The 27483-nt window shown below is 37.3% G+C and overlaps 1 protein-coding gene across 2 annotated transcripts in view; it reads right to left on the bottom strand.

Annotated features, from left to right (window-relative positions):
* The window catches only part of YME1L1 (YME1 like 1 ATPase), a 44877-nt gene that overhangs the window by 2910 nt on the left and 14484 nt on the right, over nt 1–27483 (bottom strand). For both annotated transcript variants that reach the window (XM_025396990.1, XM_025396991.1), the window contains 13 exons: nt 21564–21673; nt 19834–19984; nt 18729–18812; nt 16861–16943; nt 11413–11503; nt 8504–8656; nt 7793–7925; nt 6343–6405; nt 5380–5492; nt 4230–4385; nt 2495–2646; nt 1167–1293; nt 1013–1086 (listed from right to left, as the gene is read on the bottom strand). In XM_025396990.1, coding sequence (XP_025252775.1) covers nt 1013–1086; nt 1167–1293; nt 2495–2646; nt 4230–4385; nt 5380–5492; nt 6343–6405; nt 7793–7925; nt 8504–8656; nt 11413–11503; nt 16861–16943; nt 18729–18812; nt 19834–19984; nt 21564–21673 — 1490 coding nt within the window. The remainder of the gene's footprint in view (nt 1–1012; nt 1087–1166; nt 1294–2494; nt 2647–4229; nt 4386–5379; nt 5493–6342; nt 6406–7792; nt 7926–8503; nt 8657–11412; nt 11504–16860; nt 16944–18728; nt 18813–19833; nt 19985–21563; nt 21674–27483) is intronic.

Below are 27483 nucleotides of genomic sequence, written 5' to 3'. Positions count from 1 at the left end.
AGGGCAAAGAAATTTCCACATTCTTCTGAAACTATAAAGAGTAACGTTTAGCCAGGCATGGTGGCAGGTGACTGTAATCCCAACTACTTGGGAGGCAGAGGCAGGAGAATGGCTTGTACTTGGGAGGCAGTGGCTGCAGTGAGCCAACATCATGCCACTGCACTCCAGCCTGGGAAACAGAGCAAGACTCCGTCTCAAAAACAAACAAATAAAAAAACACTAATATCAAAAGAGTAAAAATATGAGCAAGAGAGAACATTTTAAATCTTTTATTTTTTTGGAGACAGGGTCTTGGTCTGTCACCCAGGGTAGAGTGCGGTGGCACAACCAGGACTCACTGTAGCCTAGACCTCCGGGGTTCAGGGAATCCTCCCACCTCAGACTCCCAAGCAGCTGAGACTACAGGCACACACCACCACACCTGGCTAATTTTTGTATTTTTTCAGAGATGGGGTTGTGCTATGTTGCCCAGGCTGGTCCAGAACTCACTCCTAGGCTCAAGCAATCCAGTCTCTTCAGCCTCCCAAAAGTGCTGGGATTACAGGTGTGAGCCACACTGCCCAGCCTAAAATAATTTTAAGTCTGGTTCTCAGTACTTTCTTGAAAAACCTTAGCAGCTACTTCAAATATAGAAATCCATAATTCAGAGTATAGTAGTGCTTCAAGGAACAATAAGATGAAAATATGAAATATACGGAAACAGTAAAGTAACCAAACTCAGAAAGTAGGCTCTTTTATGCCACATGGAAAAGCTAAGGAATTCACCTTGCTTTACTACTTAGTTAACTCATGAAGTAATAGCTACTATCTGGGCAGCTCATTCTGAGCAGCTAAAAGAAGGCTCCATTTTCTTTATTCGGAGAGTAACAATGTTCAGAATAAGCAGCCTCAAATCCATTTGGAGTGAGACAGAGCAAAAGTGAGTATTACCAATTTATATATCAGAACCATCTCTCAAATCAACACTTGACACGTAATTTGATACATGAAAAGGATTAAAATAATCTATTACCTTTTCACTCATTCCAAATTTGGTAACCATCCGCTTTGCTATTTTAGTGGCATTATCAAAATCACTGGAAGCACCTAAAATAAAAACATACAATTTTAAAAAATATCTTTAAGACCACATACAATTTGAACTAAAGCCATTCTTTAAAGCTAACCTGTTGTAATATGGTCAGTTCCAAATATAAGCTCCTCTGCCACTCTTCCTCCCATACTAACATCCATTTGTGCAAGCAGCTGGGCTCTAGTTTCATTCCATCTGTCATTCTCAGGTAACAGGGACACCTAGACGATTAAAAATCAATCAGATAAAAAGTAAAAAAAGAGGCCAGGCGTGGAGGCTCACGCCTGAATCCCAGCACTTTGGGAGGCTGAGGCGGGTGGATCACCTGAGGTTGGGAGTTCGAGACTAGCCTGACCAACATGGAGAAACCCTGTCTCTACTGAAAATACAAAATTAGCTGGGCATGGTGGCGCATGCCTGTAATCCCAACTACTCGGGAGGCTGAGGCAGGAGAGTTGCTTGAAGCTGGGAGATGGAGGTTGCGGTGAGCTGAGATCACGCCATTGCACTCCAGCCTGGGCAACAAGAATGAAACTCCACCTCAAAAATAAAATAAAATAATAAATAAATAAATAAAATAAAATAAAATGTAAGAAAGAATTCAGATACAGGCTGGGCGCAGTGGCTCATACCTGTAGTCTCAGCACTTTGGGAGGCTGAGGTGGGAGGATCACTTGAGTCCAGGAGTTTGAGACTAGCCTGGGCAACATAGTGAGACCCCATCAATATAAAATAAAATGAAGATTTAAAAAAAAGAAATTCAGATACAGTTCTGAGATAGTTACATTAAAAACCAGAATTTCAGCACCATAAGACTGGGCAAAATAAAAAAATACAAACCAGAATTATCATTTAGCTCTCTTATACCATGCTGAAAGCTGGTCATCAGGGGACTGATGAAAAACCAGCAATTAGAGAATAAAAAATCCTTTATAAAGCAACAACAATAGGTGGATAATGCTGCAATAGGACTGTTTTCTCCCCAGGTGCACAGAAATTTTTAAAATGTCTACAATTTTGAAAGATCTGATAAACTTGTACTAAATGAGAAAAATCTTAGAAAAACTACTGAATCAGTTGCTGCAAAACATAATGTTTTCCCTTTTGGGACAGCACAGTAATTAGATATTTAAGAATTAGGCAGGCCATGGTGGTTCATGCCTGTAATCCCAGCACTTTGGGAGGCTGAGGCGGCTGGATCACCTGAGGTCAGGAGTTCAAGACCAGCCTGGCCAACATGGTGAAACCCCATCTCTACTAAAAACACAAAAATTAGCTGGGCATGGTGGTGGGCGCCTGTAACCCCAGCTACTTGGGAGGCTGAGGCGAGAGAATCATTTGAACCCAGAAGTTGCAGTGAGCTGAGACTGTGCCATTGCACTCCAGCCTGGGCGACAGGGCGAGATGCTACAAAAAACTTACATGTCCAAGTGTTGGTCCCCGGGGCATGATTGTAGCTTTGTTGATAGGCATTGCATCTTTTGTGTAATATGCAATAATGGCATGACCAGATTCATGATATGCTGTGATGGTTTTGTTTTTGTTATCAATTTCCACACTTCTTCTTTCAGGCCCTAAGATAAAAATTTAATTGAGTAAATACTCCACTAGAAAGGTGTATTTAAATCAACAAAACACATTCTTGTCTGCAAATCAAATACACTCCACCCTTCCTATCAGCAGATTCTGCATCCATAGATTCAACCAAATAAGGATTAAAAGTATGGGGAAGAGGAACAATAAAAAAAATACAAATGAAAAATACAGTATAACAACTATTTACAGAGCATTTCCATTGTATTAGTAATCTAGAGATGATTTCAAGTATACAGGAGAATTATGTATGTTATACACAAATAGCACACCATTTTATAAAAGACACTTGGGCATCCTTGAATTTTGGTATCCACATGGGACCTGGAACCAATCCCCACCCCCTCCGTGGATACTGAGGGTTTTGTATCTGATACTGGATTAATATTAAAAAACAAAAAACTCATTCTCCTTAAAGTCATTTTTGTCATAGCTCACTCCAACTCTTAGCCTCAAGTAAGTCACCCACCTCAGCCTCCCAAAGTGCTGGGATTACAGGCATGTGCCACTGTGCCTAGCTTTAGTAATTTTTTAGCAATAGCAATTTTTTAAATTTTTGAACAGGGTCTGTAACCCAGGCTGGAGTGCAGTGGCATAACCACAGCTCACTGTAGCTTTAACTTCTTGGACTTTTTAGCAATTCTCCCACCTCAGACTCCTGAGTAGATGGGACCACAGGCGCATGCTACCCCACCCAGCTAATTTTTAAAATTTTTGGTAGAGATGGAGTCTCGCTATGTTGCCCAGCTGATCTTGAACTCCAGCGATTCTGGGCTCACGCGGTCCTCCTGCCTCGGCCTCCCAAAGTGCTGGGATTACAGGTGTGAGCCGCCACGCCCAGTCTACAGAGTAAAAGTTTTTTAAAATGGGCAGAATTCATTCCATAACACATACAAACTTTAACAATTTATCTGCAAACCAAAACTGTCAAAACTATCACCTTAATTCTTACATCAAAAGGGAAAACTTATTTCTATTTCTATAAAATAAACTTCCAATTTAACAAGAATATCATAACTAATGTGCTTTTAAGTCAATCCAAGATTTAAAATCGAAATTAAGCACAGAATAAAGTTAACTATCCTTTTTAGCAGCAATGTCCGACAAGAGGAAATGTATATGTGCCTCATCTCCCCACCAACAGTTGAACTATACAATTATATAAGCCACTACAATATATTTGTTTTATAAAAGGCCAAATTGTGGTGTTGTCAAGTATATATTTTCATGTTCCCATCACTTTTTTAAACTTTCCAGTCAGAAAAAAAGGTTTTCTAAGAAAAGAGACAAAACTAATAAATGTGGTACACTATAAAATCAGTTCTGTATCACTGACAAGAGTATTGTCAAGAAAATGTTACTGTTTAATGGCATTTGACTGTTAAATTGGTAATTTTGTAAAATCATTTATTACAAATCTTGAAAACCCAGACACTGAAGTTTTAGAGTAAGATTAGATTCAACATAGCCATGGCTTTAGCTGTTTGAATAGGGTATTTGCCCCAAATGAATTATCTAACACAATGGAAAGTAAAGACAGAAAAAAAAAACAAAGGAAACCTACCCATTAGAATTTTGTCTTTGGAAAACTCCAGCTCCTTCATGGTAACCATTTCTTTTCCATCAACAGCTGCTTTTAATGCAGCCTGGTTCACAAGATTCTCCAACTCTGCTCCAGAAAAGCCAACAGTACCTCGAGCTATAATTTCTGGATCAACGGCTAATGTAAAAAGGAGAACACAACATTAAAAGTCGAAAACAGGTAAAAGAAAACTCTTCACACAGAACTCACATTCGGGCCGGGTGTGATGGCTCACGCCTTTAATCCCAGCACTTTGGGAGGCTGAGGCAGGTAGATCACTGGAGGTCAGGAGTTCGAGACCAGCCTGGCCAACATGGTGAAACCCCATCTCTACTAAAAATACAAAAATTAGCTGGGCATGGTGGAATGCACCTGTAATCCCAACTACTCAGGAGGCTGAGGCAGGAGAATCACTTGAACCCAGGAGGTGGAGGTTGCAGTGAGCCGAGATTGTGACACTGCACTCCAGCCTGGGCAAAAAGGGCAAAACTCTGTCTCAAAACAAACAAACAAACAAACAAACAAAAACTACATTCCGAGGGAAAAAAGAAAATAGCTAGCTATTCTGAGCCATAGTTTATACACTTTTTTCTTTGAATTTCATCTGGAAACTTTGGACATAACAGTTGCCCTTATTATAGGAAACACATATAGTTTAATGAATTGATACAGCTCTCTCTGAAACTACTGCAGCTTTAATAATTTCATTTATTACTCAAGTGGGTAATAAATTTCCATGTGTTTTGTTTTATAATTTGCTTTCTTCTCTTTTGGCCCCATACTGACTATATCATGAGTTACTGTTTCTGCAGCTTTTTCTATTGTTTTGCATTTTACATTCATCTTAAAAAATGTGTGTGTGTGTGTGTGTATATATATCCTCAAATATCTGTCTGAATACTCTAAAAAAACCTTTCTTTAGAATCAGGGTTCAAAACAGTATAATCTCCTGGATATACACTAAGGAATGGACTTTTAAGTGAACATAGTAACGGAAAAAAAAAAAAAAGACAAAAATGAACTGGTCTTTTAATATTAATACATTTATCATGAAAAGACCACAAACAGGGTGAGTGGTATATTACCACTTTACATAAATGACAAATGTTTCTTTTGATAGAATTAGACTTACATTGATCAAACTTTATTTTATTGAGATACCATTTCAAAATTTCTGTTCGACCTTTTACATCTGGCCTTGGAACTGTAACTTGCATGTCAAAACGACCAGGACGTATTAAGGCACTACAGGAAGAATGCAAAAGGAAAATATAAATTAATAAACAATTTAAGCTCAAAGTCAGCAGGACTGACACCCTAATGACATGACTGGGAAGCCAATGGCAGCCAGAGTGCAGATGGAATTTTGTACATAAATATTCAGATAGTTCCTTTTAAAACATGGCTCAAGTAACAGTGTCAATAACCAGAGGGTAGAACAAAGGTTCATTCAGATACATGTGTGTACCTAGGTAGCCTACCCCTCAGAAACAAAAGCATGCAAGTAACTCAGTCCAGGAACAAATAATTCTACAATAAACTATTATTGTGGATAAGAACCACACATCCATCTCAACTGCTAAGCACAGAATGTATGTTAGACTAGAGTCTTAGGCAGTGACAAACTACTGATCAAATGAAAATATGAATAACTTCCACAATACAATTTTTTTCATAGTAACTTTAAACCTAGTTATACTACTACAGTGAATTTATTTTTAAAATCCTTTCTACATAAAACTTTTGTGACATCTAACAAATAAATTTTAAGTTTTATTGAGATGTAATTCACATAACAGAATTTAAAGTGGATACCTCAGTGATTTTTAATATATTCAGAATTGTACAACCATCACCACAATCTAATTTTAGAATATTCCCATCCCCGGCAAAGAAATCCCATATCCAATGACAGCCATCTCCTATTCTCCCTAACCTCTGGTAACTGCTAACCCAATTTGTCTCTGTGAATTTGCTTTTTCTGGGTATTGCATATAAATGCAATCATACAATGTGATCTTTTGCAATTGACTTCTTTTAGCATAATTTTGTAGCAGGTAATAGTACTTCACAAAAATCTTCTTTTAATACTTACTTATCTAATGCCTCTGGGAAGTTTGTGGCTCCTATTATAATAACTCCTTCATTGGGTTTAAAACTATGCAGGAAAAAAAAAACAGTATCTTTTCACTAACATTGAAGCACAGCACACATGTAGAAATGCTCTAAACAAAACTGGTTCGTTTTCCTTTTTTGAGACTAGCACTCGCTTTGTGGCCTAGGCTGGAACACACCAGTATGATCATAGCTCACTGCTGCCTCAAACTCCTGGGTTGAAGTGAAACTTCTGCCTCAACCTCTCAAGTAACTGGAATGACAGGTGCATGCCAACATACCTAATTTATTTATTTTTATTTATTTTTAAGTTTTTTCTACCCAATTTCTAGGTACAAGCCACTATTTTTTTTTTTTTTTTTTAGACAGAGTCTCACTGTCACCCAGGCTGGAGTGCAACGGCGCTCACTGCAACCTCCATCTCCCAGGTTCAAGCAATTCTCATGTCTCAGCCTCCTGAGTAGCCAGGATTACAGGTGGCTGCCACCATGCCCAGCTAATTCTTATATTTTTAGTAGAGATGGGGTTTCACCATGTTGGCCAGTTTGGTCTTGAACTCCTGACCTCAAGTGATCCACCTGCCTCAGCCTCCCAAGTGCTAGGATTATAGGCTTGAGTCACCATGCCCGGCGACTATTTTTATTTTTAGTAAAGATAGGGTCTTGCTATATTGACCAGGCTGGTTTTGAACTCCTGGCCTCAAGCAATTCTCCCACCCTGGCTTCCAAAAGTCCTGGGATTAAAGGCGTGAGCCACCATGCCCGGCTTCATTAATTAAATAACAGCTAAGAAAAGAGACTGATAATAAACCACCAGTCATCTGTGACTACATACCTTCACAATTGTCTGGTCTATGTAGGAAACGATAACCTGATATAAAAAGCTTAGGTACCTGGTTAGTTTTTGAAGAAATTCAAGTATACCAATTCAAGTTATTCACTCCTGGGCTTCCTATGTGGTTTCAAAATGTCTTATATATTATCTTTAAGATACTTCTTTCAAAGCAACATCACCTCTTGCTTTTTATATTATGAACACTGATGTAAGCTTTAAAGCTGCCACATTCAAAGCTAGTCATAAACTGTGTAGAAATGAGTGTATTTCTTCAAATAGACTACTAGTCTCAGCATGAATCATTGTTTTTCTGTCATAAGTATAACAATAAATGAAAAAGAATATAAATACCATCAATTAAATAAGATGAGTTGACATTCAAATATCCAATTAGTAATGAAAACAATACAATACTGACAGAAAAAGCTTGTCTTGTGTTCTTGCATGAGGGACTACTCTGTTTCCTATACACATCACATTTTTCGTATCTCTAGATATGAAATGCCTTACGGAAATAATTCGCATAAGATCAATTCTACATATATCAAATGCTGGGAGGCATCACCATATTCTAAGACAAAAGAAGATTCAATTACCCATCCATTTCAGCAAGAAGTTGATTTATAGTCTGCCTTGAATATGGATGCATTGGAGATTCAATCCTCTTCCCACCAACAGAATCTAATTCATCAATAAATATAACACAAGGAGCATTCGCTTTTGCTTCCCCTAAGAAAACAAAAAACATTCAAATAAGCTGAAAGAAGTCAACACTTTTGAACAAAACAAGATAAATATTAAAATCCTATAAAACTGTCAAAAGCCAACAAAAAATATTCATTGGAAGAAAATACACAAAAGGAGGTCATTTTTTATTGACTTAAGAATAGTAGCTTCAGGGGGAAAAAACTATACCAAAGAAAATGATATAAAATAAAAACAGTTGGGCATTCATTCTTCCTAGCTATACAAATATCATATACAATCAGGTTTGAAGCTAATTACTTCTTAATTCCATACTACAAAACTGATGAATAAAATGAAAAAAAAAAAAAAAAAAAATTTTTTTTGGTAGCCTTCAACCTCATCCTTGCACTTCTACTAGCTAATTCATATAGTAAAAGTTACCCAAACCAAGATCCCCCAATGGCTATTTTAGCTATCAAAACCAATTAGCATGCAAAGCTGGAGGCCCGAAAAAATAGAAATTAAAAAAAGGAAGAAAAAAAGTAATTAGCAAAGAAGGGTAAGATACACACTTCCCTTAACAAAATTTAGCACTGTATGAAAGATACATCAAAACATACTAAAAAGATTTCTGATACGGCTGGCTCCCACACCCACAAACATCTCATCAAATTCGGATCCAGAAGCATAATAAAAAGGAACATCAGCTTCTCCTGCCACAGCTCGGGCAAGCAGTGTCTTTCCAGTCCCTGGGGGTCCAACTAAAAGAATTCCTAAAAGAAAATGAAAACAAGAATAATTCAAAGTATTTTTTTAAAATCCCTCGATATGAACCTATAAAACAAATAATTATTCATTTATATAATTTTCAGGCTGAGATCACACCAAAAACCAGTATTTTGAAACACAGCAAACCGTACTTGTCTCTGCTAATGGTTCACTTCAGAATCTTGTCCAAAATTAATGTTCCTGTATCATATAAATATTACATATCAACAACAGACATGACAGGGAGAATCTTGTGGTAAAAAAATATAAACCCATTTATCACTAAAAAAGATTAAAATTCATGTAGAAATAGATTAAAAGACTAAACAACCAAATGTAATTAATGAATCTTGATTTGATGCTTTTTCATAAAGAACAAAATATTCTAGAGACATTTGGTGAAAACGTTTAAACAAGATTGGAGAGTACATGATATTAAGGAAATAGTGTTAATTTTCTTTGGTGGGATAAGGTTATTATGTTTATTTAGGACACTGTCCTTAGATGATGTACAACAAAGTCTTTCGATGTCAAGTAGGAGATGTTTACAGTTTTCTTTCAAATGTTCAGGAGGAAAAATACACACATACACAGAAAGCAAATATGACAGAATGTTAATTGTTGAGTCTAAGTGGATAGGATATGGATGTTAATTGTACTGTTCTTTCAAGGTTTTTCATATGTTTGAAAATTTTCATAATATCAAAGATTTTCACGTTAGAAAAACAGAATTGCCTGATTTATATGTTTTTATAAATATACATATTACATTTAAAAAGCAACAAAACTTCTTTACATACATGTTTGCTGCATTTTAACAGAAAAATTTTAAAGAAAGCTCAAGCTCAAAAATAGCCTTAAGACTATCCTAGTATTGTCATGTTTTAGTTATACTTAACTGGTGTAAATCATATTAATTTCTGTGGATTACATCTTGGTATCTGAAGATTTTTCTACAAATTTATACTACTCAAATTTTCTATAAATTTAAAATACTCCTTGTGATTAGAAAGAGGAAGAGGGTAACTATTAACACTTCTATGGTTTTAAACATTCACTCTGTGATGTGATTAGCACTGATTTAATAAATGTACCCTAAATTAGCAAAGGTTACTTCAAATAATTTTATGCACTGCTGTATTCTCAGTAGAGATAGGTGACAGTATAAAAACAAGCATTAAAAAGGAGTGTCATCCTTTAACTCAGCAATTCCATTTCTAGAAATTTATTCTAAGGAAATAATTAAGCATGCAGGCAAAGCCTTGAATTAAGATGAACCACAGTACTATTCTTAATAAAAAACTGGAAACCATACAAAAATTCAATATAAATGGTTAAACTGTGATACAACCATAAATTAGAAGGATACTATGAAGTCATTAAAAGTCATGTTAACCACTAGAAAACATCAGACAAAGCTAAACTGAGAACATTATATAAATAATTAGGCAAGTACTCTTTACAACTGTAAAAATCATGAAAGATCCTCTTCTCCCCACTCCCTCACAAAAAGGCTAAGGAATTGTTTCATTAAAAAAATAATAATAAAATAAAATAAAATAAAAGCCTAAATGTTATCTGTGATCCTGGATTGGGTCCTGAACTGGGGAAGAGGGTACCCTACAAAGGATACCATTGGAACAAATGCTGAAATTTGAATATAGACTCTAAATTTGATAATGGTTTTGTATGTATGTTAAATGTCTTTTTTTTTTTTGGAGACAGAGTCTCGCTTTGTCTGCCAGACTGGAGTGCAGTGGGCACAATCTTGGCTCACTGCAACCTCCACCTCCTAGGTTCAAGCGATTCTCCTGCCTCAGCCTCCTGAGCAGGTGGGATTACAGGCGCCTGCTACCAAGCCCGGCTAATTTTTTTTTTTTGTATTTTTAGTAGAGACAGGGTTTCACCATGTTGGCCAGGCTGGCTGGAACTCCAATGGCCCCTGCTTCAAGACCAGACTGGTCTCGAACTCCTGACCTCAAGTAATCCACCCGCCTCCACCTCCTAAAATGCTAGGATTAAAAGTGTGAGCCACCACACCCAACTAATGTCCTAATTTTAATATAATTCTGGAGTTATGTAGAAGAATATCCTTATTCTTAGAAAATACACTCTTAGGGGTGATTATGTTTACATTTTACTCTCAAATAATTAAAAATTTATTTATTTACGAATAATTTTTATATTTATATATACATAAAGAGACAAAGTGAATGATTTTTTAAATGGAGCTAGGTTGAGTGCGCTGGCTCATGCCTGCAGTCCTAGTACTTTAGGAGGCCAAAGTGAGTGGATCGCTTGAGCCCAGGAATTCAAGAGAAGCCTGGGCAACATGGCCTCATCTCTACAAAAAATACAAAAATTAGGTGGCATGGTAGTGTGTGCCTGTGGTCTCAGCTACTTGGGAGTGCTGCCTGAACACGGGAGGTTGTGGATACAGTAAGCCATGATTGCATCACTGCAGTCAAGCCTGGGTCTAAAAAAAGGAAGTTAAATATTAAAAGTTTGTGAGTCTAAGTTAAGGATATGAGGAACATTCTACGTACTATTCTTATAACTTTACTTAAAATTTGAAAGTATATAAAAATTTGCAGTTACCAAAAAAAAGCTGTGGAATTGTATGTTCAGAATGAACATCTATTTTGTAAAACAACAATTAAGACTTAAACTTTAATCAGTTAACATTAAATAAGTAATATAGATTTTTTTTGTTTGTTTTTGTTTTTTCCATCAAATCATGGTAAAAAAAAGATTATCTTACCTTTTGGAAGTTTACCTCCAAGAATAGTAAATTTTTGTGGGTTTTTCAAGAATTCAACAACTTCCTGTAATTCTTGTTTAGCTTCCTCCACCTAAAGTGACACAATTTTCCAAATAACTTTAGATTATGGACACATTTGGTGAGATTAGCCCTTTTGAAAATCATAAATTTAATTTGGATATGGAATTAACCTGGCCTTCTTTGTTTCAGTAAAAGAAGCATCCAAAAATGGCTCCTTATAAAACACACAAAGGGTTTTCCCCTGACCATTATTTCCAATTATGCAAAGTCTCCTTACTATCCCTAAAAAATCATTCTGAACTTTCATTTTTCTCAGTGAGAAAACAAAAGTCAAGTACATTGGACAGGGTTAAAAAGAAAGTACCTAGAGAGGAGCATACTAAAACAGGAAACATAGTTTTATGCCAAACGGCATTCTGAAAATGTCCAATTAATGTCAAGATTCACTTATTATTTCAAAAAAAATTCCCAGATATATTTCCAGGAAATATTATACTTATTAAAGAGCAAAGTTATGTTTTTTTGTTAGACTTGGAATGATCTTTGAAAGTTATTCTGATTAAATAATTAAAAATTTACTAATGTTTTAATCAAGTTAATGGTTAAAAACATAGCATTTTCTTTTCACAGAGTATTTTAAAAAATAGAAAACAAAGCTTTGTCCACTCCTAGGTCCAGGAGAAGTGTGTACATATTTTCACCAAGAGACTTGTACAAGAATATTCACACCAGCTGTATTAGAACCAAAAACTAGAAATAATTCAAATGTCCACTCTAAAGCAGTGTAACTGCACCGTGTTGTGGTATTCGTATAATGGGATACTATGCAGTAAGGATAAATAAACCTCAATTCCAAATAACATAGATGGATCTCACAAACATCTTGAATAAAACAAGCCTCATACAAAAAAGGATATTCTATATGGATTATGTTTATCTAAAATTCAAAAATAGGGAAAATTCACATATGGTATTAGATAGGAAATTGTCCCTAGGCCAGTAACCAGAAGGAGGCATCAAGGAGGTTCTAGGCTTCTGATAACGTTCTGTTCCTTGAGCTGGGTACTTATAACACAGACACTTTGTGAAAATTTATGGATTTGTGCATTTCTCTGTGAATTTGTTAAACTTCAATGAAATTTATGGTTAAAAAAAAGACTTGGCTGGTTTATTAAAAGAGAACTTGAAAGATAATATCCATGTACTAAAAGATGATTAAATTGTATTTGGTCAAAATAACAGATATAATTCCAATTTTAACTTGTAGGAATAAAGGAGAAGAGATTAAACGTAATTTGCTACTCAAATAAACTATATTCTCTCCCCAAATTCTGTGGCAAGAGAATTCCCACTTCAGGAACCTAAGATCTATCAAGGAAAATAGTTAATGGGATCAAGGTAATGAATCAAGTTATTAAATGCCTGTATTAATATTTTTAAGACTATATATATAAGTATGCCCATATATTCAGAAATTCTAGGTAAGGAAATGACATTCCCATACAAGCTCTTTGAGATTTGGTAAAAATTTGATCACAGGAACTACCTAATGGTAAATCTGTTCTGGTAAATGCTACTGAATTACTTTGCTCTATATAAATTTAGGTCTTATAACAATTATAAAATTGATTCATTTTAGCATGGAAAACTTGATCTACCTTAATTGTGATGTCTACTTTCATTATGCTTAGTCATCAGCATGGCTTTAGTTTAGTACTCAGAAATCCCCACATTCCAGGACAGGCATGATGGCTCATGTCTACTACCCAAGCACTTTGTGAGGCTGAGATGGGAGGACTACCTGAGCTCAGGAGTTTGAGACCAGACTGGAGAACAAAGTGAAGCTCTGTCTCTACCCCCCGCACCCAAAAAGAGGAGGAGGAGGAGGGGGAGAAGAAGGAAGAGGAGGAGGAGAAGAAGGGAGGAGGAGGAGGAGGAGGAGGAGAAGAAGGAAGAAGGAGGAGGAGAAGAAGGAAGAAAGAGAAGGAGGAGAAGGAGGAGGAGAAGAAGAAAGAAGAGGAGGAAGAAAGAAGAGGGAAGAGGAGGAAGAGGAGGAGGAGGAAAAGGAACAGGAAAGAAGAAGAGGAGGAAGAGGAAGAAAAGGAAGAAGAGGAGGAAGAAGAGGAGGAGGAAGAAGAGGAAGAACAAGAGGAAGAGGAAGAGGAGGAAGAAGAAGGAGAAGGATAAATCAGCTGGGCTCGGTGACTCATGCCTGTAATCCCAGCACTTTGGGAGGCAAAGATGCGTGGATCACTTGAGCCCAGGAGATCAAGACCAGCCTGGGCAACACAGCTAAATCCCAACTCTACAAAAAAAATACAAAAATTAGCCAGGCGTAGGGTCATACGCCTGTAGTCCTAGCTACCTGGGAGGCTGAGGCAGGAGGATAGCTTGAGCCCAGGAGGAGGAAGTTGTTGTGAGCTAAGATCACACCACTGCACTTCAGTCTGGGTGATAGAGCCAGACCCTGTCTAGAAAGAATAATAAAATTAAATTAAAAAATTAGTCAAGTGTGGTGGTGCATGCCTGTGGCCTCAACTACAAGGGAGGTTAAGGCAGGAGGATCACTTGAGCCCAGAAGGTCAAAGCTGCAGTGAGCCAAGATCATGCCATTGCACTCCAGCCTGGGCAAGAGAGCGAGACCGTGTCTCAAACAAACAAACAAAAAAATTCTCTCAAAAGAGGTGGAAGTGTGGTATATTCAGTAAGTATGTACGTACATTGCAGGCAGAAAATAACAATGCTCTGTCTGACCTCAGCCTTAATACAGGCTCAATTTAGAAAAGGCATGCAGACCTCAAACACAAAGAGAAGGGCCCTCCACACTGATGATTGAAGTTTTCAAATAATCACTGCACCAACCTCTTCCTCAATTGTTCCCTTTATACATTTCCAACAGGGTTCATAGCCATTTAAACTGGAAAGGAAAGGAAAGAACTGCTTGGTGTAAAACTATAACGATTCCCAATGCCTTATTACCCAACAGTCGAGGTTGAAAAAACATGGTTATGTATAAACAGAGACATGAATATGTAAAGAGGAAAAGCAGAAATAACATAACCAATCTCTTCAGAGTTGGAAGAGTCCTCAGATCATGTACTTCAAATCTCTCCTGCAGGAAGAATTTCTTCTAAAACATTCCTGAAAGATAATTACCCAGCCACTACAGTTCTCAGAAATCAAATATAATAGAGCAGATATAATGGCAAAGCACAGAGAAGAGCACAGTGTGGTACTGAAGTTGCAGAATTCACATTTGGAAGAGATAAAAGAAATAGAAAATCAGTAGAAAAACGACTCATTTTGACTTGTCTTAATATAAATTCATGATCCAAAATTTCAAGTGAGCCCAACAGTTTTATTTCCCGTTTCCATTCATTCTCCTATTCCTGCACAATTTACTTCCTCCATTAACCACTCATTCCTCCTCTCCCATCCATATTCTCTCTGCTGGTGACCTTGATACTATCAATTTCCACAACCCCCCACCCAACAGTTTACCAACATTCCAACTTTATTTTCTATTATAAGATAAATTATCTGCGCTCTTCTGTCAGACAAAATCCAAGAATTGTCTGTAATCCTCTATTCCATCTCATTTCTTTCCACCTCTTATAAACCCATTGCAATCGGAATTTAACCCCTGCTACTCCACTAAAATTGCTCTTTATCAGGTAAACCAATGACTTACTGCTAAATCAAATGGTTAGTTGTCACTTGGCCCATCAATAGCATTTCACGTCACTGATCACTCCCCTCATCAGAAATATTTTCTTCCAGGACACCATTCTCACCTAACTCACTGGCAGCTCCTTTTCACCTGGGTTCCTGGCTTCTCTTCTGTCTTGTGAACCTTCAAGTGCTCTATAACTCAGTATTTAGATCTCTCTTCTGGTTACACTCACTTCCTGGGTGATCTCATCCAAACATGTGGACTTAACATACATATAAATATAATCTCCTATTTTTAATTCTAGCTCAGACCTCTCCCATACCTCCAAAGTGGTATATCCAAGTTACTCAACACTTTCATTTGTATCTCTCACACTTAACATACCTAAAACTAAATTTCTAACCTTTGTCCCCCAAATCTGCTCCACTCACAGCCTTTGAAAACCTCACTAAAGGCCAGGTGCAATGGCTCACACCTATAATCCCACCACTTTGGGAGGCTGAGGCAGGTGGATCACCTGAGGCCAGGAGTTTGAGACTAGCCTGGCTAACACGGTGAAACTCTGTTTCTACTAAAAATACAAAAAATTAGCTGGGCGTGGTGGCTTGTGCCTGTAATCCCAGCTACTCTGGAGGATGAGGCAGGAGAATCGCTTGAACCCGGGAGGCGGATGTTGCACTGAGCCGAGGTCACGCCATTGCACTCCAGCTTGGGCAACAAGAGCAAAACTCCGTCTCAAAAATAAAAACAAAAACAAAAATCTCAGTAAATGTCAATTCTATCCTTCTATAATTGTTGAGACCAAAAATCTTGTGGTCCTTTTTGACTCCTCTTTTCTCTTACACCTTATGTTCCAATGAGAAATCCTATTGGTTCTACTTTCAAAAATGAACAAGTCAGACACCCTAATAATTCAGAGCCTTTGCTCAAACTGTTCCTTTGGTCAGAAATGTTCTTTTCTCAGATAAATGCAGTTTATTCCATCTTCTCCTTCAGATTTTCTCTCAAATGTCACCTTCTCCATCAATCGCACCTTGAACACTGCATTTAAAACTGTAAGCCTTCTCCCAAAACTCCCAATCCTCTTTACCCTGCTCTACTTTTTCCTCCATACACTTTTATTACCTTTTAACATACTCTACTTTTTCTTATATGACATATCAGTGTCCAATTACTGCTTTTAGAGTTTAAACTCTAAGAACGCAAAGATTATTTATTCTATCCCAGCAGCTAAAACAGGGCCTAGCACTAAATAGTTACTATTAAATATTTTACAAATTAATTGACTGTAAACTAGCATTTATCCATTCTATTCATTCAAGAAATATACATTGTTTAATATGTTTTAGATACTAGAGTTACAAAGATCAATAAGAGGAACAGGTAAAGAAGGACCATTTATTAACTATCTACTATGAGTCAAGTACATACATTATCTGTCAGGATCTAAAGTAATTTCTTCAAGGTCTCATAGCTAATAAGTATAAAAATGAATTTCAAATGTTAGTCAGCTTGACTCTGAAGTCCACATTCACTCCACTACACCAGGTTGCTCCTTCATAAATTATACTATCCCCTGTCATAAAGCAAGATTGGATCCTTAACTATTAATATTTATCCCAAAATATTGTTTCTAATACTTTTGGATACAATTTTACCTATTCTAAGCATACACTATAGAATCAAATATCCACCTTATATAGAGTATCAATTAGAGAATGTATGAAGAAGGCAAGGCAATCTTCTTAACTTACGCCTTTAACATGTTCAAAGGTGACATTTTTCATCTGGACAGGATCTACTGCAGAATCAAGCCCTGTTGTCGTCCGGAAGCGGACTAAAGGGAAGAAAAGAAATGTTTATATTTGATAGATTAATAACATTCCAATCACCTGATTTTTTTAGATGCAAGAAAGCAAAGCCTAGAAAAATTAAATGTCTAAGAGACCTAACTTCACATATCAAATCAGAGTGAGGAACAGAAACTAGGTCTTCTGGATTTCTAAACCATCTTCAAAGAGTAAGTGATTCACATTAAAAAGACATATTTTGGCTGCTCTGCCTATGGAGTAGCCATTCTTTTATTCCTTTAGTTTCTTAATCAATTTGAAAAAATAAAAATTAAAAAATAATAAAGACTGGGCGTAGTGGCTCACACCTGTAATCCCAGTACTTTGAGAGGCTGAGGCAGACAGATCACGAGGTCAGGAGATCATGACCATCCTGGCTAACATGATGAAACCCCGTCTCTACTAAACATACAAAAAATTAGCTGGGCATGGTGGCACAGGCCTGAAGTCCCAGCTACTCAGGAGGCTGAGGCACGGGAATCACTTGAACCCCGGGAGGCGGAGACTGCAGTGGGCCAAGATCGTGCCACTGCGCTCCAGCCTGGGCAACAGAGCAAGACTCCATCTGAAAATAAATAAATAAATAAAATAACATAAAATAAAAAGACATTTGTACTTTTCAGTTAATAAAATCAAGAATTATTTTCCACTTCTCATTGTAGTATCTAATGATAGAACAAAGTTTCTCAAACTCTAGTGTGAATAAAATTCACTTGAGAAATGTTAAAATGCAGGTTCTCAGGCCACAGCACAGGGCCCAGGAGAATTTGCATTTTTAACAAACACTTTGATTATTCTGATATAACTGGTCACAGGTCTACACTTTGAAATACATTGCATTACAGTTAGCAAAAAACACTGACACACATGGGCTTAACACATTATGATATTTTTCATGTAGCTGTCGTCTTCTGACAACTGTTACTACTTGCCCTCAAATGACCTATCAATTATGACATCATTAAGTCTGATAAGCAAGACAGAAAAAGTCTGATAGGACAGTAAAATACTAGAGATCAATTTTGGAGAACTATTACAAGAATTTCTTAAGTCTTTCCCACTCAGGTAGAAACTTCCAAACTAGAGCAGTTATAAATGAGTAAACTGAGCAATTTCTAATTTCCTCAAAAGAAGCCCAAAATACTGTTAAGATAGGCTGAAAAATGAGCTGGCAAAATACAGGGTTAAGAAGAAATGCTTAATAAATCAAGAACACAGAAACTGGGAAAACAAATTTAAAATAGTAATTCTAGAATGAACACTAACAGTTTTAGCCCACAAAGTATTTTTTAAGAATCTGTACATATCCTTGATATTAAAGAGAATAGAGAACACAGGGTGAAAACTACATAGTAGTGGAAAAGGTAATTGGAACCACTTAAGTCTGACACTATTGCTTAATTTCAGATAAGCAAACTAAAAAAAAGGGGAACATTTAATATGATATTATTAATAAATTGAATTTATTAGCTTATCTTTGAAACAGAAAACTATTTCAGTTTGTACTGCTATTATAAAATTCTTCTACATAATTTTTCAATTAATTAATTTACTTTCACCCTGTTGACCAGGATAATTTTTAAATTTTATAATTGGACAGGTATCATTTTCTAAAATTTGGGAAACTAACCACTACTAGGAATGAAAGCCTAATTCTAGAACTACAAACATTAATGTGTTCTTTCTTTAAGGGTTAGATTAGGCATTAAAAGGAATCATGTATTTAAAGGAATAAGAAACTAACAAGTTAGATAAATAAAAAAAGCTTTTACCAGATAAAAATGGATTTTTTAAAAGTCCATAAATGCCGAATAGCAGCAGAATGAAGAGAATCAGACGGGTTCGCCTTAGGGAATCTAGGGTAGAAAGAAAAAGCTTTACATCAAATGACATTAATTAAATATGACAGCTCGGCCGAGCGCGGTGGCTCAAGCCTGTAATCCCAGCACTTTGGGAGGCTGAGACGGGCGGATCACGAGGTCAGGAGATCAAGACCATCCTGGCTAACACGGTGAAACCCCATCTCTACTAAAAAATACAAAAAACTAGCGGGGCGAGGTGGCGGGCGCCTATAGTCCCAGCTACTCGGGAGGCTGAGGAGAATGGCGTGAACCCGGGAGGCGGAGCTTGCAGTGAGCTGAGATCCGCCCACTGTACTCCTGCCCGGGCGACAGAGCAAGACTCCGTCTCAAAAAAAAAAAAAAAATGACAGCTCAATGAAATGTAAACATTAGGTTATTGTTGATAATCACATTTCATCACATCCAATTTTGGAATCTGGCATTCTTTTTCACAACTGCTATGATTTCCTGTAAGTACCCTATTATCAAAAACTTCATTAAGGCCAAGCAAGGTGGGCTTATGCCTGTAATCCCCACACTTTAAGAGGTCAAGGCAGGAGGATCACTTGATCCGGGGAGTTTAAGACCAGCCTGGACAACACGGCAAAATTCCATCTCTACAAAAATTAGCTGGGCATGGTGGCACATGCCTGTGGTCCTAGCTACTCAGGAGGCTGAGGTGAGAGGATCACTTGAGCCCAGGAAGTTAAGGCTGCAATGAGCCGTGATTGCACCACTGCACTCTGGCTTAGGCAATGAAGCAAGACCGTGTCTCAAAAACAAACACAAACAAAAAACAAAGAAACAAAAACCTTTAAACCATTCACACTTCCTTTTCTCCAATTCGTTTTCTCTCTTGAGAAAGGAAAACCATCAGCAGTATCTCTATTTCTACATAGATTAAGTTACAGATGTAGTAGAATTTAATCAATAGAAAGACAGATGGTCTTAGAAAAGTTACTTAAAACTTAAATGTAAGACTATGACTTCCTTTCAGTTACTCTTCTCAAACATGGACGGTTTCAAATCAACTTACCATTGGTTTTTTGTGTGAGTGCTTGAGCTTTCAGAAAACCTTCCGCAAAACCAGTTTTAAATGCATCTTGGTGAGCTTCAGGTATGTTTTTGGTTTTCATGAGTTTGTCCAAACTCTCAACATCTGATCCTCTGTCCCGCAAAAGAAACCCCTGAATACACAAACAACACATCAGTACTGGTTAACGACAGAGTGACACTCCCTAACAATATTGTGACCACTCAAAACAATTCACTAAAATTCTGTAATTTTTACTGTCAACGTGAAGAAACAGATTAAGACTCAGCAATGAATTAATAACTAGGAAACTAATACTAGATCCTATTCCTGCATCAATCAATTAACACAAAGAAAGTGGCATTATTCTCTGCATGAACACTATACTGAAAACAGGTTACATATTATCTTAGGGTTTGATTGACTTAATGTTCATATCCCTTTATCTTTACTAGAGGAAAAATCTCATTAATTTACTAAATATCTACTGAGCACCATTCATACACTTGGCCTTATGTAAGTTCTGAAAATGTAAAGATAAATAAACCACTGATCTTAAAACTTTTCAGTCTACTGGAGAAAGATATGTAAATAGCTAAGTTTCTTAAATCATTTTTATATTATGTTAAGTATTATGCATGGTAGTAAATAAATGCTACCTCAGGAATACAGGAAAGGCCTTATAGAGAATAGGACATCTAAAACAGGGAATAAACACCATGAACAATCTGACAGAGTCATGAAACAATAGCCTTCAGTGCTCAAGAACTATTAGCAATCTTTTTTTTTTGAGACAGAGCTTTGCTCTTGTTGCCCAAGCTGGAGTGCGATGGCGTGATCTCAGCTCACAGCAACCTCGGCCTCCCAGGTTCAAGCAATTCTCCTGCCTCAGCCTCCCGAGTAGCTGGGATTACAGGCATGCACTACCACGCCCAACTGATTTTGTATTTTTAGTAGAGACGGGGTTTCGCCATGTTGTGGCTGGGTCTCAAACTCCTGACCTCAGGTGACCCACCCACCTCGGCCTCCCAAAGTGCTGGGATCACAGGTGTGAGCCACCACGCCCGGCCCTAGCAATCTTATATAAGACTTCAGTGCCAAGAGAGGAGCAGGGAAACAGGGGCATATTGAATGGTGAGAAGAGAAACATAGCAGGTAAAGACCAAATGATGAAATTCCCAGTGTATCAGGTGGAGGTAAGCAATAAAGCAGAGTAATATAACTAGATCATAATTTTAGAAAGATTGATGGGTGGCAATCTGGAGGCTGGACTGAACATAGCAAGACTAGAGGCAAGGAGATTAAACAAGTATTCATTAGAGTAATTTAGGCAACAAATAGTTATAGCCTATCTATGCCAGTGGAACAGATTTAACAAATATTTAGGAGGCTGGATCAACAGAACTTTAGTGGTTAATGGATGTGGGAGGTGAGGCAACATGGACAAACATAGGTTCACAGCCAGGTTTTTAGCTTGGGTGGATGCTGCTCATTAATACAGAGAACACCTTAACAGGTGTAGGTTTGTGGGGAAAAAATCTAGTAAGTGGAGAGGCAAGTCTGGCGCCCAGAAGAGTTACAGGTATAATGATTACACAGGTTACTAGTCCCTTATTAGTGGAAAGAAGGAAGAAAATCTATCAGCCAACAAAAGAAATCAGATATTGAAGCTCCTCATTTTTTTTAACAACTTGAAAATATTTGCTTTTTGGATCATAAAAAGGTCTAATTACCTTCACGAATGATGGCGCTATATTCTGTGTTTCAGCTAATCTTTCGGAGGTGGACTGGAGACGTCGTGTCCTTGATTTCAAAGTTTTAAAACCCCGAGACTGTATGAAAACTAAATAAAACAATACCATTCACTGTCACTGTAAATTGTTACAGGAAAAGAAAAACGCCTGAGATTCTAAAGTCTGACACTCTACCTGTATATCCTAGTCTATCTAATTTGCCTGACACTTAAATATGTGTTCCTTTGTTTCTTTCTTTTTTGTAGAGACGGGGTCTCCTTTTATGCCCAGGCTGGCCTTGAACTCCTGGGCTCAAGCAATCCTCTTGCCTCAGCCTCCCAAAGTGCTGGGATTAGGTCTGAGCACTTAAATCTACCATGTCCAGCCTACAGTTTTTTCTATTGTCCTTGTTTCAAAAGGAAATTAATTAATTAATTTATTTATTTAAGATGGAGTTTTGTTTTCTTGTTGCCTAGGCTGGAGTGCAATGCGCGATCTCTGCTCACTGCAACCTCCACCTCCTGGGTTCAAGCAATTATCCTGCCTCAGCCTCCCGACCTCAGGTGATCCACCTGCCTTGGCCTCCCAAAGTGCTGGGATTACAGGCACGAGCCACCGCGCCTGCCCTATTTTTATGTTGATAGGGGATAAAAGTAAATAGAGAAGTCAGAGGGTTATACAATATAATTTTAAAAACTGAGTATCAACTCTGATAAACTGTGATTTTTTTTCCAAAAAAAAAAAAAAAAACCAGCCAAGTAATTAAAATAGGTTGAATCTACACAACTGATTTTTACATGTTTTTGAAAAAAAGGTGAGTGTATCAAATTAGTGTCTTCTAATTTCTCAAGCCCCAATCCCACTTCCCAGAGTATAACCTGTTAACAATTCTGACTACCCTTCTATGCATGCACATACATGCTCTTTCTATAAAAACTACTCTAGAAATAGTACCTATTTTTTTGCAATTTTCATTTTTCATGCATTATTTTTCAGAACAGGACAGTGCATTCAGTTTAGTGGCTGTTTACACTTTTCCAGTGTATCAGAGTACAATTCATTCAACCATTTCCCTACCATGAACATTATTTGTTTTCTGGTTTTAATTGCTGGAAACAAACTGTGGTGAACATTCTTGTACACGTATGTCAGCAGATGTAGATTGAATTCCTAAAAGAAACACTGTTAAGGTCTAAATTTTGTTTGACACTAAGAGACTACTACTTTTTTTTGAGGTAGAGTCTCACTCTATCATCCAGGCGGGAGTGCAGTGGCATGATCTCCGCTCACTACGCCTCCTGGGTTCAACGGATTCACCTGCCTCAGCCTCCTGAGTAGCTGCGATTATAGGCACCCGCCACCATGCCCAGCTAATTTTCGTATTTTTAGTAGAGGTGGGGTTTCACCATGTTGACCAAGCTGATCTCAAACTCCTGACCTCGTGATCCGCCTACCTCGGCCTCCCAAAGTGCTGGGATTACAGGTGTGAGCCACTGCGCCTGGCTGAGACTACTTTCTAAAAAAGACTGTTATCAATTTATGTGCCCACCAATGCTGATAAGTTTCCTTTTCTTCATATCCTTGCCAATACTAAACAATATGAATCTTTTAAATTTGTACAAGTCTGGTGGGCAAAAATACCAGTACCTTGTTTTACTTTGCATTTCCCAGATTACAAATGTGGGAAAATTTTGAAAAGATTCCTCTGTATTTTTATTTTTATTTCATTGGTAAATTGACCATGCATGTCCTTTGCACATTTTTCCATTTTTATTTAGAGAACATGGATGTTACAGATAGTAATCTTTATATATATTGTAAATATTTATTTTAATGTGTCTTTGTCTTTCAATCACATGATACAGAAATGTATTAGGTCAGTGTAGCCATACCTTTGTTGTGTTTTCTGCATTTTAACTTGATTAGAGTTTCATTGCCAAACTAAGATTTGAAAGGAAGTCTACTTACCTGTAATATTTTCAGTTTTATATTTTTGTTTTCAGCCCTTTAACATATTTGGAAGTTTTTTTTGGTACGATGTAAGAAAAGAACTTGATTTTTCCAAAACGGTCACTTAGGCTGATAACATTTCATTATCCATCATTTGCTTATTGATTTAAAATTCTTAATTTTGTTGCACTGATGTATGCCAGCACTAGGTTAAATTTTTTAATTTTAGTTATTTATAATACTACCCTGCTGATTTCCACGGCTAAATATCTATATTTTCATATACTTAAGTAGGGTGAAATCCCCTTCATTAGTATTCTTTTAACATGTTCTCAGTTACTCCAAATTAAGTTTAAAATCAACTTCTCAATTTCCCAAATGGGTCATGAGAGTTTTGATTGGGGTTGTACTGACTTTATAAATTTGGGTGTAAATTGATACTGTTATAATACCTAGTTCTTCCAAATAGGATTATGGCCTTCTCTCATTTTATTTCACTTAGTTCCTCTTTTTCCTTCAGTAAAGCTTCATATACACACGTGTGTACGTGTGTATATATGTATGCTGTATAATTACTTAGTTCCTCTTTTTCCTTCAGTAAAGCTTCATATACACACGTGTGTACGTGTGTATATATGTATGCTGTATATTTCTTGTCAGGATAAAACATTTACTGGGTTTTAAAGAAACTGTAAATAAAACCTGCTGCTAGATTATAAGAAAGCTATTGCTTTTTATGCATTTATCTGGTATGGACAAAGGAGTGAACTCTACTTGAACAGCCTTTTGGATGATTTTCTTGAATTTTCTGGTAAACAATTGTATCACCCGCAAATTATAATTTTACCCCTTCCTTTAACTTACATATGGCTCATTTCGTTTTCTTTTAAATCATATTGTTCAGAATCTCCAAATTAATGCTGAAAAAAACCAGGATACTCCATGTTTCTCAAATTAACAGGAACATAATAGATGTTAAGAAATTTTAAAAGTTTCCTTCCATTTCTAGCTTTCTAAGAGTTTTCAGGAAGTACAATTAAAGTATATTATGTCTTTGTATCATACATTGAAATAATGACATTATTTTTCTTTTCTAATCAATTAATATCATATATTAATTGACTTAACGTTAAATCACTTTTGTATTCCTTAGTCATGATATAATATTTTTAGCACATTTTTAGATTTGCTTTCTTTGGATTTTATTTAGGATTTCTGTTAATTGAAACTCATCTATTTTGTTCCTCTGTCGTGCTTGTGTATATACATACATATATACATACATATATATATTTTTTTTTAGATAGGATCTTGCTCTGTAACTAAAGTTGAAGTATAGCAGCATGATCATAGCTCACTGTAACCTTGAACTTTGGGCTCAAGCAAACCTCTCACCTCAGCCTCCCAAGTATCCAGAACTACAAGGGCATGATACCACGATGGGCTAACTTTTGTTGCTGTTGAGATTTGTCCAGGCTTGTCTAGAACTCCTGGCCTCAAGTGATCATCCCAAAGTGTTGGGATTACAGGTGTGATCCACAGTGCCTGGCCTTACACCAATACTACCAAGTTCTACTAACAGCAATCTCATGGAATAAATAGGGAAGTGTATTCTAGACCTTTTTCTTTTTAATATGGTTTTAAATTAACAAGAAACAATATTCTAGAAGGATGCAGCCATAAAAACTATCTGAACCTAGTGCTTCTGGGGCAAAGGAACAATATTTTTTAAATAGTATCTTTTAAACTTTATGGTTATTATCCTATCTCTTCTTGGGCCAACTTTATCAATTTATTGCTTAGATAACTGTCCATTTCAACGTATTTTTATGACATAAAGTTACACATACCACCTTGCAATTTTAAAACCTTCACATATCCATGGCAATTCCCACTCATACTTCTAATACTGTTTGTATTTTTCTGTTGTTTCTTAATCAGAATTGTTATGTTGTTCCATTTTTTTATATTAAATTTTTTTTGGTTTAATTAAGTAAAACTATTTCCACCTATTATTTTAAAATATTTGCTTTGTATTAATTTCTTCTATCATTTTTCAGAAATTCAATTTATTTTCCATGTTTTATATCTTAATTTTTTTTTTTTTTTGAGACAAAGTCTTGCTCTGTCACCCAGGATGGAGGTGCAGTCTTGGCTCACTGCAACTTTCATCTCCCACGTTCAAGAAATTATCCTGCCTCAGCCTCCTGAGTAGGTAGGACTAGAGGCATTTGCCACCACACCCAGCTAATTTTTGTATATCGTGGTAGAGACAGGGTTTCGCCATGTTGGCCAGGCTGCTCTCAAACTCCTGACCTCAAGTGATCCGCCCACCTCAGCCTCAGCCTCAGCCTCAGCCTCCCAAAGTGTTGGAATTATAGGCGTGAGCCACCGTGTCCAGCCCATCTTGATTTCTTTTCTTTTTTTCTTGAGACAGAGTTTCGCTCTTGTTGCCCAGGCTGGAGGGCAATGGCGTGCTCTCAGCTCACTGCAACCTCCGCCTCCTGGGTTCAAGTGATCCTCCTACCTCAGGCTCCCGAGTAGCTGAGATTACAGGCATGCACCACCACGCCCAGCTAATTTTGTATTTCCTTTTTAGTAGAGAACGGGGTTTCATCATGTTGGCCAGGCTGGTCCTGAACTCCCGAATTCAGGTGATCTGCCCGCCTTGGCCTCCCAAAGTGCTGGGATTATAGGCGTGAGCCACCGTGCCTGGCCTGATTTCTTAATAAATTATATAATGCCCTCAACGTCATTTTGTCCTCACCAAAAGAGTCTGATAAACAGATTTTCACTGTTTTACTGAGTGTCTGTAATCTCAGTTTTGATTTCCATTCAGTCATGAGACATTTAGGAAAGCGTTTTTTAATTTTCAAGTATTTAGGTTTTTTTTTTTGTTTTTTTTTTTGAGACTGAGTCTGGCTCTGTCGCCCAGGCTGGAGTGCAGTGGCCGGATCTCAGCTCACTGCAAGCTCCGCCTCCCGGGTTTACGCCATTCTCCTGCCTCAGCCTCCGGAGTAGCTGGGACCACAGGCGCCCGCCACCTCGCCCGGCTAGTTTTTTGTATTTTTTAGTAGAGACGGGGTTTCACCGTGTTAGCCAGGATGGTCTCGATCTCCTGACCTTGTGATCCGCCCGTCTCAGCCTCCCAAAGTGCTGGGATTACAGGCTTGAGCCACCGCGCCCGGCTTTAGGTATTTTTTTAAGCTGTCTTTTCTGTTACTGGATTTTTAGCTTTACTTTCTGATGTTGAGAGAATCTGACCTCAGAGTTACAACACTATGAAAATTTATTAAGATAGTTTTCATACCCTAGGTAACACATGCTCAGTTTTAACATCTTCCAACAGTATCTAAAAACGTATCAGCTGTCTTCTTCTGTCTTCTGCATTAATCATTTCTTCAGAGGGTTATTGGTCTCTTTGCTGAACTTGGTGCCTCTCTTTTATGCTTTAAGTTTTCCTCAAATACATAGATTCTTGGTAATCCATTTGTAATTATAAATAAGAATACAGTGATCAGGGCCTGGTGCCGTGGCTCATGCTGTAATCCCAACACTTTGGGAGGCCAAGGCAGGCGGATCACCTAAGGTCAGGAGTTCCGAGACCAGCCTGGCCAACATGGTGAAACCCCATCTCTACTAAAAATACAAAACTTAGCTGGGCCTGGTGGGGGAACCTGTAATCCCACCTCCTCGGGAGGCTGAGGCGGGAGAATTGCTTGAACCCAGGAGGTGCCATTGCACTCCAGCCTGGGTGACAAGAGGAAAACTCCATCTCAAAAACAAAACAAAACAAATACAGTCATCGGTATTGACTACAAATGGGTATCCTCAACACTAGCAAAAGTAAATATATTCAGAATATAAAACTTGGACTATGAGCAGAATACCTTTAGTGAGTGTATAATTCAAAACCAAAGTAATCTGGGGTACTATCTTGTTTCTTTCCTTGGCATCAATGCTCAAACCA

Source organism: Theropithecus gelada, chromosome 9 (assembly GCF_003255815.1).
Source record: "Theropithecus gelada isolate Dixy chromosome 9, Tgel_1.0, whole genome shotgun sequence".
In the NCBI taxonomy this organism is placed as follows: Eukaryota; Metazoa; Chordata; class Mammalia; order Primates; family Cercopithecidae; genus Theropithecus; species Theropithecus gelada.
The sequence above is the reverse complement of the archived record's forward strand: the minus strand, read 5'-3'. Positions and strand labels throughout refer to the sequence as shown.